Here is a 17,380-nt window from a genome sequence, read left to right on the forward strand (position 1 = left end):
GGAGGGGAGGTAGTTGTGAATTTCCTGCATTGTGCACGGGGTTGGAATAGATGACCCTGGTGGTCCCTTCCAACGCTATGATTCTATGACACTACAGATTAATTGCACCTCTCCTGTCCTAGACTATTGCTGCACCACAGACACAGAGGTGAGCAGAGCAGGGAAAGATCCACTCCTCCATTTTTATCCAGTCAAGTTTCAGCGATGCAGACTGTGTTCATTTTCCTGGTCTTTGTCTTCAAAATAAGGTCAACAGGTCTCCTGCTGCGGTGGAAGACCTCCCGCTGGGAACCTCTGCCCAATGGTGTTATGTCACCATTGTGCCTCTCTAGGAGTTGCTTGAAATGCGATGGTTTTGCATAGAGTTTCTGACTATTCCTAGAGAGGCCTAACATCACTTGTGGGTTTTCTCCAGACGTGACATAACGCTTTCACACTGACGGTGCCTTCCCATGTCCCTGCAGCGCCAGACTCCCACACGTTGGCCACCAACCCTACCTGAAAATAGGGTTGCCAGGTCCCTCTTTGCCACCGGAGGGAGGTTTTTGGGGCGGAGCCTGAGGAGGGTGGGGTTTGGGGAGGGGAGGGACTTCAATGCAATAGAGTCCAATTGCCAAAGTGGCCATTTTCTCCAGAGGAACTGACCTCTGTCAGCTGGAGATTGGTTGTAATAGCAGGAGATCTCCAGCCACCACCTGGAGGTTGGCAACCCTACCTGAAAAACAGGTATCAGAGAGCTGATGTAGCTTAAATAAAGGGCATCTGTTTGAGCTCTGTTTTTATTTATGTAAGCAATTTTAAAAGCTGTTCCATAAGCTCCCAGCAAAGGACTGAACAACTATAAAACAACTGTACAAACAAACAGCGATAAAATGTAAACATAATACAAATATTAAAGAGTTGCATAACCTCAAGCGGTCGGCAACAGCTAATGAATAGACACCGGTGGCAACACTATTATAGCCAAAATCATATTAAAGACCCAGCAAGAGAACAGACAGAAACTGTTTAAATCTGAAATCTTAAAAGCAGCCACTGGGCCTGCTTTTTCTAAGAGCACAGCTTAGGTACGGAGGTGCTCCTTAACCCTTTTTCTGCCACACCGGAGTGATTTGTTCCTCTGCAGAAGGAAACATATGTTCTCACACCAGACTGTATTACCACATTAGAACATAAGAAGAGCCCTGCTAAATCAAACCAGTGGTCCAGCTAGTCCAGCATCCCGTCTCACACCGTGGCCAACCGTCTGAGGCCTTCATTATAACATCAGCCCTGCTGAATCAGACCAGTGATTAAGGTTGTCAACCTCCAGGTGAGGGGAAATTTCCCCCTCCAGAGAGGGGAAATTTGCTGGCCGAGGAAGGAGACGGGCGTAGGAGATAGCTGCAGACACTGGACAGTCTATCTCCAAAGAAGCCACGAGTGACGCAGAGAGATGAGCGGTCTCTACAACTCGGAAGTCTGAAGCGAAGCAAAGAGGGGAGCCGGCGCAAGCTGTACAGAAGGCCATAGACAGAAAAAAGGGGGGTTTGGAGGAAAAGGGGAGTGTGAGACACAGAGCAACCAATGGAAAAACAGGTGTTCTCTATGAGAAGACTTTTGCACCTCTAGGATTAGTAACCCTGCAGCAGACAGTGCTGTGAAGATCTGAGGAACAGATGCTTAGCCATGTGCTGTATCTCAGCACTGTGTTCCTGCAGCTTCACAAGCAGATACAAATAGCTGATGAAGCCATGAGCGAAACGTGATTTGGATCTAGACAACACGTCCTAACAGCTTCCCTGCGTGGCTCCTGCCTGGGACTCCGCTTTCCAGCAACTTACAACATCTAAAGAAGTCCATTTTTGAGTATAAAAATTTTCTTACCTGTTACTCAGGACACTCAGGAATTGACGTTGACTTACCTGACTCCCAGGATATTTATACATTGAACTTTTTTGCTGCTGGACTGCTATTGATATCTATATGTGTATCTGGTTATTACCTTGTTGTATATGTTGTTCACTTTTGCACCTTCCTTCACCTTTATAAATTAGTACTTTAATATATATTGTGTGAGTGCTGTCTGGATTCCTTCCAGTACCTGGAGGTTGGCAACCCTATCCATAAGTGCTCCCCAAACCCCTCCCTCCTCAGGTTCTGCCCCAAAAACTTCCCGCTGGTGATGAAGAGGAACCTGGCAACCCAATTTATGGAACTTTGAGAACATGCTGAATAATGGACTTTCAATATACGTTGCAACTGGATTTTACTGTGTGAAATAGCAATCTACTGTTACCTTGTTTAAGTCTTCAGGACTGGGCAGGCCAGAAGTATATTGTAGCTTTCTGGATTAGTTAGACCTCTCGGACTGGAAACATAGTTTTACAAAGGCGGAACAAGCCTGGTTGTTGTTTTTTAATCACCGGCATCTTGGTACTTAATTATTTTTCTTATAACTCTCTCTCTCTCTCTCTCTCTCTCTCTCTCTCTCTCTCTCTCTCTCTCTCTCTCTCTCTCTCTCTCTCTCTCTCTCTCTCTCTCTCTCTCTCTCTCTCTCTCTCTCTCCCCCACCCTGCGCCTTTCCAGTCTTTAAGGGAGGGACTACTTAAACACGTATTTTCTAACATAAACACCAGACATCAACATTATTCTCCCCAAAAGGAGGATTAAAGATTCATACGGGCTTTGGGGGCTAAGCTCCTTATAAGTAGCTTGACTTGAAACATCTCTTGGAGGACTTATTTGCTTCAATAATTTCTACCCCTTTTATGAGTCAAGTAGGGAGGAGTAAACGTTCCCGATTTTGTTCCCTTTTATGGTTGTTTACACTGTAGTCCACCGTTTCAGTCCTCTGCTTCTCGCTCTTAGGTTTGTAGAGGAGCTCACAGCACCATGGCCTCAATTTTTATATGGAGAAGAAATGTAGAACGTATGTCATTTATAGACATCATATCCATGTGATATTTAATGCTGATCTATTAGCACACAAAGAGTATTGATGGAGTACATTTTGTGGGAAAGGTTCCCTGTAATGAAGCGGACAAACAAAACGATGCCCCCGAAATAAAGGTTCAGGGGTTGGATTCGCACAAGGGAGAAGCAAAATTGAAATACCATTTTTTTTCCCGGTCAAACAGCTGGGATGAGTAAATTGAACTCACCTCTAGATTTATATTTAACAATTTGTGTTGCTACAGCAGGGGTCTCCACCAGGTAGCTTATGAGCTAGCAGTAGCTTGTGCATCCCCTAGAACAGTAGTTCCCAACCTTTTTTCAATAGTGTACCCCTTGGCAGTCCATTTCTATAAATTGTACCCCTTATATTACAAAAATGTTTGTAATTAATATTATAGGGTTGCCAACCTGTAGGTACTAGCTGTAGATCTCCTGCTATTACAACTGATCTCCAGCCGATAGAGATCAGTTCACCTGGAGAAAATGGCTGCTTTGGCCATTGGACTCTATGGCATTGAAGTCCCTCCCCTCCCCAAATCCCGCCCTCCTCAGGATTCGCCCCAAAAATCTTCTGCCAGTGGCAAAGAGGGACCTGGCAACCCTATTAATATAGTTGCTGTTATTTTAAATGCCTTTTCCCACCATTATTCAATTGTTTTGCATACCCCTAAATTTCCTGGTTCGTACCCCTGGGGGTACACATACCGCAGGTTGAGAATCACTGCCCTAGAAGACCCAGAAAAAGATCACACAAAGATCTACTCTCTGCTTTTTTTTTTTAAATTAAGCTTTAATTTGAAGAGTTTTTCTCTGTGCAACTTAGCTGATAGCTTCATTTCTAGCGCTCTTCCTAGTCTGTGTTAGGCTGCTAGGACCGAACGCCACTTGGTCATGTGCTAGAGAGGTAGTAACTTGGGATATTTTAATCGAAAATAGCTCTCATTAAAGACAAGTTTGGCGGATCCTGTACTAGTGATACAGTGGTGAGCTATGGTCAAGCTAGGAGCTCCATTCCCCTTGTCGGGCGGGAGATTCCCCACCCTCCACTCCCATTGGCTACTGTTGCCCTGAGCAGCGGTGGAATAATAATAATAATAATAATAATAATAAAAAAAAACATTATACTGGCTGCAGTACCACGTCACTTTTCATTAAAAAAAACAGAAGTGACAGAGGGTAGCTCTAGGAATCACTGAAAACCCTATGGTTTTACCATAGAATTGCTGGTGATTCCTAGAACTACCCTCTGGCACTTCTGGTTTTTAAAACCAGAAATAGGGTTGCCAACCCCCAGGTGCTAGCTGGAGATCTCCTGCTATTACAACTAATCTCCAGCCGATAGAGATAAGTTCCCCTGGAGAAAATGGCATTGGACTCTATGGACATTGGACTCTATGGCATTGAAGTCCCTCCTCTCCCCAAACCCCGACTTCCTCAGGCTCCGCCCCAAAAACCTCTCACTGGTGGTGAAGAGGGACCTGGCGACCCTAACCAGAAATGGCAAGGTGTTGTGTCCCTCATATCTACACCCAGAGTCCTCACACTGGTTGCCAGGCACTGCCTGATGATCTCACACTGGTCGCCAGGCACTGCCAGATCTCACCAGTGTGAGATCTCACCAGTGTGATCTCACCAGTGTGAGATCACCAGGCAGTGCCTGGCAACCAGTGTCAATCTCAGGTCAACCCCCCAAAGCCAATTGCAGTGGCTTCCATGCTTTCTTCCCTCTGATCGGTCAGCTGGTATCCTCAAGGGCTGGACTTGGTCCAGTGGCCTGCAGCAGCTGACCCTGAATGTAGCATTTGGCAACAGCAAGCCTCAAACATTCATGTTCTCTTTTCGGGTCTCGGTAAGGTTAAAAGGAAACATGGCCAACACGTACAAGAATTCCAGCTGTCTTCCGATGCTGAAAATAAACCCCAGTGTTTTACGGCTTCGTAATATAATTAGGCAACATTTTGACTAGACTGATTTGATAATGATGCGTAGAAAAGGGCAATTTAAACTTGGCACGGAGGCGAAGCGCGCTTGCTTCGGCGCCTTCTGCCGAATGAATCATCCTTGGCCGCCGAATTCGTCTGCGGTGGAATCCTCTTGTTGGAACGCTTCTATAATTGAACGGTAATGATTCGGAATGCAGAAACTAGTTACGTTTTTTGTAGACTGTCGTAAATTAAGAGCCTCTGATTCCCCGTCAGAGCTTGAATAACTCCCGACGTGAGGCATATGGCCCTTGAAAGTGGGAAGAAAAAGCCAGAGGCGCCCAACCAAAAAGCTCTCTCAGAAGTGCTTAATGGCATGTGACACTCACGGTAATGGCTAATTAAGTTTCATTGGTTAGACATATGTCCTACCTTAAGAATGGGGTAAGCGGATGATACATGTACCGCCATTTTCAGCTATTTAAAAACTCTGTCGGGAAACTGTTCTGTTAAATGAAGAAGAGTTGGTTTTCATATGCCGATTTCCCCTACCTTTTGAGGAGTTTCAAACCGGCTTACAATCTCCTTCCCTTCCACTCCACACGACAAACACCTTGTGAGGTAGGTGGGGCTGAGAGAGTTCACAGAGAACTGTGACTAGGTCACCCAGCTGGCTTCGTATGCAGGAGTGGGGAAACCAACCCGGTTCACCAGATTAGAGTCCACCGCTCATATGGAGGAATGGAGAATCAAAACTGGTTCTCCAGATTTGAGTCCACTGCTCTTAACCACTACACCATCCTGCTTGCAATGGCAGTTTCACTTCCCCATGTACTTCCAAATGCACCTCAAATATTCAGGAGGAGGAGGAGGAGGAGGAGGAGAAGAGGAGGAAGAAGAAGAGTTGGTTTTTATATGCCGACTTTCTCTACCACTTAAGGAAGAACCAAACCAGCTTACAATCACCTTCCCTTCCCCTCCCCACAACAGACACCCTGTGAGGTAGGTGGGGCTGAGAGTGCTGTGACTACCCCAAGGTCACCCAGCTGGCTTCATGAGGAGGAGAGGGAAAACAAATCCAGTCCACCAGATTAGCCTCCTCCGCTCATGTGGAGGAGTGGGGGAATCAAGCCCCATTCTCTAGATCAGACTCCACCGCTCCAAACCACCGCTCTTAACCACTACACCATGCTGGTTCCAAGCGACAGCAACCTGGAGATGGCTATCACAGGTCCTATGATCGTGTCAGTTGGGTGGACGCGAGGTCAGAGTTGGTACCAGGGTTTGTGGCAGGGGCTAACAAAACATTTTATGAACAATTAAAAAGAGAGCGTAAATTCCAGAAGCGAAATGTGAACGCCAAAGCAGCAAAGTCAAGGGAATTACAGCCGACTCAGATGCGTTGAATAATTAAGGTGGCAGATATTTTCGCCTTTGGGGAGACGTCTCAGAATGCTGTCAGTGAGAGTTGTTAATGTTGTCATCCTTCGGGGCTTGCTGCCCTCTTCAGACTCTAGAAGTGCCGTCCCTGAGTACAGAGTGAATGCGTCTTGTCTCTAGTGAGCACGCACACAAACACATGCGCACAGACATTATGGCACCAAGCAGCGCATAGCCTACTCTTTCCCACATGGCAGCTGCTGAAGAATACTTTGAACTGTGATAAAATAATGGCAGACAATTCAGCCCCCCCCGCTATATGTCTTTAATCAAAAAGAACAAACACCGTCTTGGCTTTTAAATCAGCGGGGGGCAGATTTTTTGCAGGGTAAAAATGGATACAGCAGGCAGGAGCATTCAGTAATGAGAGGGTCTCAGTAACCTTGTGTGAGATCCCGAGAGATACGGTAATGTGCCTCACGTTTCATCTTTGAAATGTCGATGGGTATGAATGATCTTTGTTCACCCCAAAATCTGGAACACCATTTCCTGGAGTGTGAAGTCTAGAGGGAGGTAGTGACTTAAGACATCCTTCCTTTAACGGAAGATAGTTGTTTCTGTAACTCTTCCTCAAAGCCTGTTTGAAAAAGAGGACACACATCAAATAACAACTGGTGCTTCTATGTAATTGGCAAATGCATGAAAAATGAGGGGATCATAATGTTTGTGTATAATTGCTGGTCTCTCCATGGTAACCCTGAGGGTATATAGAGTCCCTTCAGTGATCATTACCACTGTAATCCGGTGGGAGGGGGGCTAAGTCAGGGACGGGATCTGGCCCAAGACAATCAGATTCACACAGGCCACCTTCTGAAAGAGAGGTCATTCATTTAACTACTATATTCAATCAGCACTTATAGAAAATAATGTATTTATCACGTGTTTATATTGTCCTTCCTCCAAGGAGCTAAGGGCTGGCTCAGGGTACCACCTGCCTCTCCTCTGCTGCCTCCCATTTATCTCCACAAGAACCCTGTGTGGTAGGCTGGGTTGACAGAGAATGATGAGCCCAGCATCATCCCGTGAGTTTTAGGGCTGAATGTGAATTTGAAACTGGCTCTCCTTGGCCCTTGTCTAGCATGCTAACCACTACAGCGCACTGGGTTCCCAGTGTTGGGTGTACATATGTGCACCTTTCATGAACTAATGCAAAGCCTGAAGGTATACAATTTTTATTGAAATAATAGAAGGTAGTTTTTTGTTTGGTCGTAAACATGGTTCTTGAATTTCAGAGAAAAGTGGCATGAAAATGAATCCTGTTGATCTTGGATGCTACTAAAGTATGTAACCCTGCTAGTTTGCCTAAAAAATCCAGTCTGATTTTTGCTTCCTCTTTGTGAGAACCGAACCAAGTATTCATTTTCATGTCATTTTTCTCTTTCCTTGCAGGAAATTTTGTTATTACATTTACCATGTTTTAATATTGTATTTTGTGTTGATTACATAAACAGCATAAAAGATATGAACAAATCATACATCCTTAATCCTCTGGCTAAGGTTGCCAGCTTCCAACACCGCATTTCAAAGAAATCTACTTTCTTCCTATCAGCTTTCTTCATTGACCAGCTTTCACACCCATACATAGTAATAGGGAATACGATGGTGTGAATTAACTTGATCTCGGTGGCCAGTGACACATCCTTACACTTCAGAATCTTTTCTAGATCCTTCATGGCTGCCCTTCCCAGTCTCAATCTCCTTCTGATTTCTTGGTTGCAGTCTCCCTTTTGGTTGATGATGGAGCCAAGGAATAATAATACCTTTGCACCATTTTGATTTTTGGATTTTGTTCTCTCCTGCCAGCCTCCATAGTGCCAGTGGACAATGGGAGCTGGGGGTGGGAGATCTCCTGCCCCCCAGTGGGCAAAATGGTAAGCCTACCTGGGATTAATGAGGCTGCAAGGGACAGCCTTAATGCATTGCAGTATTCTATTAACAGCAGTCAAAACACTCCTTGCATGCCGGCATGTTTAGTTTAGGAATGGACTGACCATTTTCCCCACCAAGAAAGATCCTGGTGGGCTATTATCCTGGAGGACTACTGGTAGCCAGGAGCAACCTGAGCCAAGTGGCTTATTTGGTGTTGGCATTGTGATAGGGTCTTCTCAGATTAGAGCCAGGTCACAGTAATGAGAATAGGTGTAGGCTTGTCCGAACACAAGGGCCACTTGGCACAGACAGGGTGGTTTCAATGTCCCAATCCTCCCCCAGTTGTTTTATCAAATACACAAAAAGTAAAGGATTTTTTGTTCCTTCCTAGGGGATCAGCAGCCTCTTCAGTTCCTTAAAAGTGGTACGCCTTCTACGGTTGGGCCGTGTCGCCAGGAAGCTGGACCATTATCTGGAATACGGCGCCGCGGTGCTGGTGCTTTTGGTCTGCGTCTTTGGACTAGTGGCCCACTGGCTCGCTTGTATATGGTACAGCATTGGGGACTATGAGGTGATCGATGAAATCACGAATACCATCAAGACGGACAGCTGGCTCTTCCAGTTGGCCGAGAGCATTGGGATGCCATATCGGTACAACACAACGGGATCAGGGCAATGGGAAGGAGGACCCAATAAATACTCACTGTATATAACTTCTCTCTACTTTACCATGACAAGCCTTACAACGATAGGATTTGGAAACATCGCTCCCACCACCGACGGAGAGAAGATATTTTCGGTGGCCATGATGATGGTTGGCTGTAAGTAGGATCTTATTTTCTTTTTTATAGCTACAATATTTTTTTCCTAATGATTTTGCATGGGATTTGTATAGCACCGCCACCAAATCTTGGCAGACATTTCTCGTTATGTTGAAGTAGAACTGTAGAAAATTTGGCCTGCCACAGTTTTATTCAAATTGTACAATGGGGCTGTCCACCCACTCATATGCTTTTTTTCAGAACCTTGCCTTTTCCAGATGCTGCTTGCAGTAGCTGTTGGTTCAAGGGCCTCAGCAGCTATGCTTCCGGACAGTAACATTAGGTCTTGGAATCATTCTAGATATGGCTATGCATTCGTCTTACAAGCATTCGTCTTACTTTTCGCACTCGCCACGGTTGTTCATCTCGGTTTTCGGAATACCACCACCACGTGGTTTGCCCGCTTATACTTATTATTTGACAACTCCTCATCTTTCTAGAGCCTTCTGTTTAGCTAGACTGAATGCTAACCCCTCTATGGTTATGCAGGGCAGAATTTTGAATATACCATACCCAGACAGGACTTGTCCTTGCTCTTCTGGCTCTATTGATTCATTAGCTCATGCCCTCTTGGAATGCCGCTTTTATGAGGAACTTCGATCACGTTATATCTCTCCCCTTTTAACATATAAATCGAATGCCTCTGTGTCTGACATAATGCCTTTTTTATTAAGTGACAGGGATCCCAAGACTACATTGTCAGTGGCAAGATTTATTTCAGTCCTTATATCCCTCAAACATTAGATTTACGCTGCTCAAGATCAATGGATTAAGGAGCTTCTAAGGGATAAAGGAAATAAATATGGATAGATCATGATGGGTAGCCATGTTGATCCGTCTGTAGCAGTAGAAAAAAGCAAGAGTCCAGGACTAACTCAATGACTAACGCAGTTTTGGGCAACATATGAGCTTTTGTGAGTCAAAGTTCATATCAGAGTGAGCTGTGACTCACAAAAGCTCATACCCTGACAGAAATTTTGTTAGTCTTCAAGGTGCTACTGGACTCTTGATCTTTTCTGCTGCTAGAAGTGTGAATGTGACTGTAGTCTTCTTCAGATGTATCGATTTGGGAGTCTCCAGCCTCTTGTACTAGGAGCAGTTGCCATTTGATCTGAGACAAGCCCTCTGCAATATACACGGTGTGTCAGGCATGGGCCCAAGGTAAACTGCCCAGATTACTACAACCCTTGGAAACCCCCACTAGACCTTGGGAAGTAATTGCAATGGATTTCATGACTGATCTTCCCTCCAGCGGGGGAAAAACTGTACTCTGGGTAATCACTGATTTGTTTTCCAAACAAGTTCATCTTGTACCTTGCGCAGGTATCCCCTCCACCCCAAAGTTGGCCTGCCTCTTTGTGTCACATGTTTTCAAATATCATTCCTTCCCACGCAAGGTCGTGAGCAACCGTGGTAGTACCTATGTGTCTAAGTTTTGGAGATCTTTTCTAAAATTGGCGGGGGTGAAACAGGGACTGTCAAATGCGTTTCATCCCCAAACAGATGGTCAAACGCAAGGAGAGTCGATGGCGCCAGTCCAGGGGCTCACTTCCTGTTTCACCATGGCGGAGGGCCAGTTGCTTTCTGCATCAAGTGGATAGTTTTATGAGGGAACAGGGGCATACTTTCCCCACTGAGGATAGTCGAGTATGGTTTGTCTCGACCCTTTTAACTGAGAGGGCTGCTGAGTGGATGATCCTACAGTTCGACACCCAGGCCCGATCTGTTCGCTCGCTCAACGAGTTTATGCAAGCATTACGGAGGCGTTTTGATGACCCGTTCCAGGGCGAGAAGGCTAAAACTTCTATCCTGCAACTGCGGCAAGGATCCTCTTCAGTGAGAGAATTTGCCGATGACTTTGAAAGACTTTGCAGTAAAATAGTGGACTGGAATGAAGCCACTCGAGTCCACTACTTCAGAGAGGGCTTACACCCTGACATCCTGTCTTGGGCGTATATGCAGCGGGACCTGGCCACATTAGAGGAATGGATTTTACTAGCGGAGGAGGTGGAGAGTCGCCGCCAGTTCATTTCCCTCACCCGGCGCTGGGCTAAGGAAGGGGGACAGTGCCCCGACCGTGCTGGAACTAAACTTCCCCCTCCTGCTCCGCGGAAGCAAGCCCAGTCTACATTGGACCGTGCGACATGGTTCCAAAAAGGAGCTTGCCTCGTTTGCGGTGCCATGGGCCACTTTGCAGCGGCTTGTCCTGAGTGTCTGACCCAACGCCCTCATTTGGAGGGTACTCCCCATGGCAGAGGGAACGCCCGGAGACGGAGTGCCGCAATGGATTGTAACATCGCCCCAGGACGGAAGCCCACCCCCAGCTCTCCACATCAAGGAAGCTGCAAAGGATCCTGCATCGTCGGACCCACCGGGGTCCAGGATTACAATTACAACTGCCCAGGAGGAGGACAGCTCCACTTCATCTGAAGAAGGTGGCCGTTGGGACACCCCTACCCTGAATTTGGTATCTCCCCTCGAGCAGCCAAAAAATGGACAGGGTCTGCGGTAGATGGAGCGACACCACAGACCACTGCAGATGCTTCTGCACGTCCCAAGGCTCCACTAATGATCTTTTGGGACAACTAAGAGAGGGGCACATATTTACCAAATTGGACTTGGTTGAAGCCTACTACCGTATTAGGATTCGTGAAGGGGATGAGCCACTGATAGCCTTTTCAAGTTGCTTTGGTATGTTTGAGTTTCTTGTGATGCCCTTCGGCTTAAAAGGGGCTCCGGGGGTCTTCATGCAAATGATTAATGAGGTTCTACATGACTTGCTGTTTAAAGGAGTGATAGTTTATCTAGACAACATCCTTATCTACTCCAAAACCCAGGAGGAACACGTTGCCTTGGTCAGGGAAGTGTTGCAACGCCTTAGAGACAATCAACTCTATGCCAAAGTGACCAAATGTGAGTTTAATCAGAGACAACTAACTTTCCTTGGCTATATTATCTCGCATCATGGATTAACCATGGACCTGGAAAAAATACGGGCAGTGGTTGACTGGGAACCACCCACAACCCACAAACAGGTCCAAAGATTTCTCGGATTCGCCAATTTCTACCGGGGTTTTCTCCCCAACTTTGCGCAAATTGCTTTGCCCATCACTGACCTCCTCAAAACAAAGGGAAAGGAGATTGCGGCTACCTCGCCCACTGCCCAAGTTAACTGGACCCTCCAATGCCAAACTGCTTTTGACACACTTAAACGGCTTTTCACCTCAGAACCTGTCCTACGACACCCCGATTACGAACAGTTGTTTATACTCCAAGTAGACGCTTCAGATGTAGCTATGGGGGGTGCCTTGTTGCAGCGGGGGGAAAACAGACAGCTGCAACCTTGCGCCTACTTTTCCAAGAAATTCACCCAATCACAACTTAATTGGCCCATTTGGGAAAAGGAAGCCGCTGCAGTTAATCATGCTCTGACTATATGGAGGCAATTTCTAGAGGGGTCTTAAATCCCATTTGAGATCTGGAGTGATCACAAAAATTTAGAAGCTTTGACAGGGACTCGTAAACTCTCAACAAAGCAATTGAGATGGGCGGACTTCTTTTCCCAGTTCCGCTTTGTACTAAAATATGTTCCTGGGAAACAAAACCTGCTGGTGGATGCCCTGTCCCGGCTCCCCCAATATCCAAGTAAGGTGGATCGTCCACAGAGTCCTTCTTTACTCCCACCCAAATGGGGCTGGTGCCAACTCTAGCAGTGCAAACTCGATCTCAGACCCAAACCCAATGGCAGGCGACCTTGGACGGGGGGGGCAGCACCCACTCGAACTGCCCGCTTCGCTCCCTTCGCCTGCACAGACCCTTCCGCCTTTGGGCAGAGGGGGCAGCAGCCAGTCGACCCGCCCATCCCGCTCCCTTCGCCTGCACAGACTACTCTGCCTGTGCAACCAGCAGGTGAAGTGCACAAAGAACAGGAATTGACGAAACTATCAGAGTCTTTCAAGGAGACCCTTCTTCTAAGCTACCAAACAGAACCCTCCTCTCCAGGCCGCCCGACTACTTTAGTTAAACACGGAGACGTCTGGAACAAAGATTCTAAATTGTATATACCGGAAAGCTTGCGGGGGGAGGTCTTAGGTATGGTCCATGGAGCCAAAACTGCAGGACATTTCGGTTTTCTTAAAATGTTGCATTTGTTACGTCGACAATTCTGGTGGGCGGGCATGCGGTCAGACATAGACTCTTTTGTACGCGGTTGGCCACTGTGTGCTACTGCTAAGCGGCCCCAAGGTAAACTGCCTGGATTACTACAACCCTTGGAAACCCCCACTAGACCTTGGGAAGTAATTGCAATGGATTTCATGACTGATCTTCCCTCCAGTGGGGGGAAAACTGTACTCTGGGCAATCACTGATTTGTTTTCCAAACAAGTTCATCTCGTACCTTACGCAGGTATCCCCTCCGCCCCAAAGTTGGCCCGCCTCTTTGTGTCACATGTTTTCAAATATCATTCCTTCCCGCGCAAGGTCGTGAGCAACCGCGGGAGTACCTATGTGTCTAAGTTTTGGAGATCTTTTCTAAAATTGGCGGGGGTGAAACAGGGACTGTCAAGTGCATTTCATCCCCAAACAGATGGCTAAACTGAACGAGTTAATGCTGTGTTAGAATGTTACTTACGATGTTATGTTAATTACCATCAGGATGATTGGGTGGACCTGTTGCCCTTTGCTGAATATGCTGAATATGCGTACAATAATGCTGTCCATCAATCCACAGGATTCAGCCCCTTTCAAGCTGTGTATGGGAAGGATTTCAGCCCTATTGGCCACGTAGATGTTTCTGGAGAGGAGGGGGGCGCCGATGTGGCTGAGTGGGTGCACACGATTCAAGTGACTTGGCCCTGGCTCATTAAAAATGTGCCAAACGTAAATACAAAGCCCAGGCTGACAAACACCGGTCCCCAGAGTGGGAGTGCAAAAATCTGCGATTCACCCGTCCGTGTGGGAAGCTCAGTGCCAAATACGTGGGACTGTTCCCCAATGCTAGAATTATCAATGCAGTAACAGTGGAGCTCTCCCTCCCCAAATCTCTACGGAGAATTCACCCTGCGTTTCACATCAGTCTTCTGAAGCAGTATGTCCCCTCCCCACGATGGCACCCCGAGCCACCCCCCGAGGTGCCCGAGATGGTGTGTGTGGGGGGGAAAGAACATTTCCAGGTGTCCCACATCCTGGATTCACGCATTCACCATGGTGCCTTACAATACCTGGTGCGCTGGAAGCATTTCACCTCCGCCCAGGATGAATGGGTACATGCCCGCCATGTCTCCGCCTCCGTCTAGTTCGGGAATTCCATACTGCTTACCCTCACAGACCCTCTGCGGGGTAGTGAAGGGGGGTCTTTGGGGGGGCAGAATGTCAGGCATGGGCCCATGAATGGTATGTGGTGGTTTTGCCAGGTGCTGGCCAAGGTCGCTGTGCTATGCCGCTCTTAGGATGTTTAGACTGTATTCCGTGGGAAACTACCTCCAGCTCCAAACTGCTCTGGGGAGGGGGGTTGCCATGGTACTCTGAGCTAGCCTGCTTTCTATATATGCCATGGGTTGTACAATTGACCCTTACTAGTATCCTCTTGATTCTCAGCTTCTGCTACCTGTAGTGTTTTCCTAATAAATCAGCTTATGTTGGACTGTCTATTGAGTCTGTTTATGGGTTTACCACGGGACTAGAGCTCACACGGTATTTGTTTCAGCCCAAATGGCAGCTGTGTGTATCTAGAAAATTGCAGCTGTATCATGCGGTTGGATGCCCCCAAAGGTGGCATCCTTGAATAGGCTATGTACATCTTTGCAAGTTCACATAGCGCACAAGCTCATTCATCAGAAACCCAAGATTGCCTGCAGCTCCATCCTGAATCTACCATCAGTGGACAACCACATTTGTTCTGTAATGTGTGGAACGGTTCTAGAATGCAAGTCTTAGGATCTGTATTGGTGATTTTGAATGTGTTTGGGCTGTCACGTTTATGAAGGTTGGAAGACAGAAGGTCTTGGTGATATGCATCCATGACTGGGGAGGACACGGACTGTGCTCCCCAGTGTTGCTCAGTACAGGGATCTTCTATTTATTTATTTGTTTGTTTGATATATACCCTGCACCCTTCCCCCACAGGGGACTCAAGGCGGCTTAACATTTAAAATGCAATAAATACAAATAAATACAATAAGTATAAAACAATAAAACCAATTAACAATCAACTTAACAAGCCGATCTGAAGGATTAAAACAACTGGCCAGCTCCTCGGCTCATAACGCTAACCAGCGTGAAACAAACCAGCCTTGCGTGCCCTATACAATACTGGAAGTTCCCGCAGGGCACGGACTTCCTCGGGGAGCTGGTTCCAGAGAGAGAGGGCTGCCACTGGAAATGCCCTGGTGGTCGATACGCAGGCAAATTGTGGGCCAGACACCTGTAGGAGGCACCATGATGATGATCTAAGGAGGATGGTGATGATCTAAGGAGAATGATCTAAAGCAGATGATGAGAGGGCGGGCATCTTGACCATCTTCTGGGCATGGAGTAGGGGTCACTGGGGGTGTGGGGGAGAGGTAGTTGTGAATTTCCTGCATTGTGCAGGGGGTTGGACTAGATGACCCTGGTGGTCCCTTCCAACTCTATGATTCTTTGATTCTGTGAGGTTAGGGGTGGCTTACTGGGAGAGGCGGTCATGCAGGTAAGATGGTCCCAGACCATTTAGGGCTTTCCACGTAAACTACGAGTTGAATGTTGAAACAGATTTTGTGATTTCAATGAGACTGGTTCAGGGGGAATATATTGTTATGGTATTAGTGATGCTATGTTTAGTAATTGTTTCTACTGTGTTTTAACCTTAAGTATACGTTGGGTGTTGTAAATTGATTATGTGTTGTTGTATTATGTATTATTGTTATGGTTAAGCTCAAGACCTTTGGTCAAAGGAGCTAGTAAATAAATGGAAAATTTAGGGCTTTCTAGGTCAAAACCAGCACTTTGAATTGGCACCGGAAGCTGACCGCAAGCCAGTGCAGGTACTGAAGTATTGATGTTGATGTTATATGTGCAGATCAGGGAGACCCAGTCAGCCATCTAGCAGCCGCATTCTGGACCGCTTCCTTTGCCCTGTATACTGTCTCTGTACACAACCTGATACGCTTGGCCAGAGTTGTGCAGCAGAGTTGTGGCCCCCGTCACTCCGTTGCTTTGCTTTTTCGAGTGCCTTGACTCTATCGAGATGGAACGGCGGTGCAGTCAGTCTGGGCCCACGGGGGTCGGCCGGAACTTCTCTGATGGTTCCGAAATAATGACAGGTGTTGAAGGTGTTTCAGCTTGTCCTCTTGAAGTGTGAAAGGGCTGCAGCTCGGGTTAGGCTGCGACTTCTATTTTTGTCTCCCGGGAATGGTATTCCTTGTCACCATGGAAGCTGGAGGCAACACTATATATTTCTAGACACTATAGGTTGTATGGTTTATGCCCTGCCTTTTCGTATTCCTGTTGATCTGTGGCTCCTCTAGAGAACTTTTAAAAAATGACAGTTACAAAAGATGCTATTTCTCCTTTCCTGTGTAATCTGGGCTACATCAGGTGCCTATCTGGTGGAGGTGAACTTCAGCGTTGTGAATCAGTAGGTGTTTCAATACTATCGGTCGTGCTAGTAACAAGGCAACAGGAGGTGCCTTATATGGATTCCTTGATCAGTAGTGGTGCCTGATTCGATGCTTGTGCTCAGCCCATGGGAAGGGGCCATAGCTGGGGTTCCCATTTGCCAACATATGTTGGGAGACCTCCAGCTGACTGCAGCCCTTGCCCGCTGATGCTCAGCTGATCGGCAGGCAGAAACTGGGGCCAAAGAGGGAGGTGCATTCATCCTGGAGAGAAAAATTAAAAAGAAAAACAAGGCCTTATCTACTTACAGGAAGTTCTGACTATAGAGTTAGGCTTACCAGATCCCTCTTCACCACCAGAGGGAGGTTTTGGGGGCAGAGCCTGAGGAGGATGGGGTTTGGGGAGGGGAGGGACTTCAATGCCATAGAGTCCAATTGTCAAAGCAGCCATTTTCTCCAGGTGAACTGATTTCTATTGGCTGGAGATCAGTTGTAATAGCAGGAGATCTCCAGCTAGTACCTGGAGGTTGGCAACCCTATATACAGTTCCTGAAGATTCCTAGAGCTACTGGGAAAAGGTGAGGGTAACTCTAGCAAGATTAGCATAGAGTTTCTGGTGATTGCTAGAGCTACCCTTGCCACTTCCGAGTAGCTCTAGAAATAGGGTGCCAGGTCCCTCTTTGTCACCGGCGGGAGGTTTTTGGGGCAGAGCCTGAGGAAAGTGGGGTTTGGGGAGGGGCGGGACTTCAATGCCATATCCAATTGCCAAAGTGCCCATTTTCTCCAGCTGAACTGAT

The 17,380-nt window shown here is 46.9% G+C and overlaps 1 protein-coding gene across 2 annotated transcripts in view; it reads left to right on the plus strand.

Annotated features, from left to right (window-relative positions):
- The window catches only part of KCNH5 (potassium voltage-gated channel subfamily H member 5), a 203,195-nt gene that overhangs the window by 58,667 nt on the left and 127,148 nt on the right, over positions 1-17,380 (plus strand). For both annotated transcript variants that reach the window (XM_056851652.1, XM_056851653.1), the window contains one exon: positions 8,560-8,989. In XM_056851652.1, the coding sequence (XP_056707630.1) occupies positions 8,560-8,989 (430 nt within the window). The remainder of the gene's footprint in view (positions 1-8,559; positions 8,990-17,380) is intronic.

This window comes from Euleptes europaea, chromosome 6, assembly GCF_029931775.1.
Source record: "Euleptes europaea isolate rEulEur1 chromosome 6, rEulEur1.hap1, whole genome shotgun sequence".
In the NCBI taxonomy this organism is placed as follows: domain Eukaryota; kingdom Metazoa; phylum Chordata; class Lepidosauria; order Squamata; family Sphaerodactylidae; genus Euleptes; species Euleptes europaea.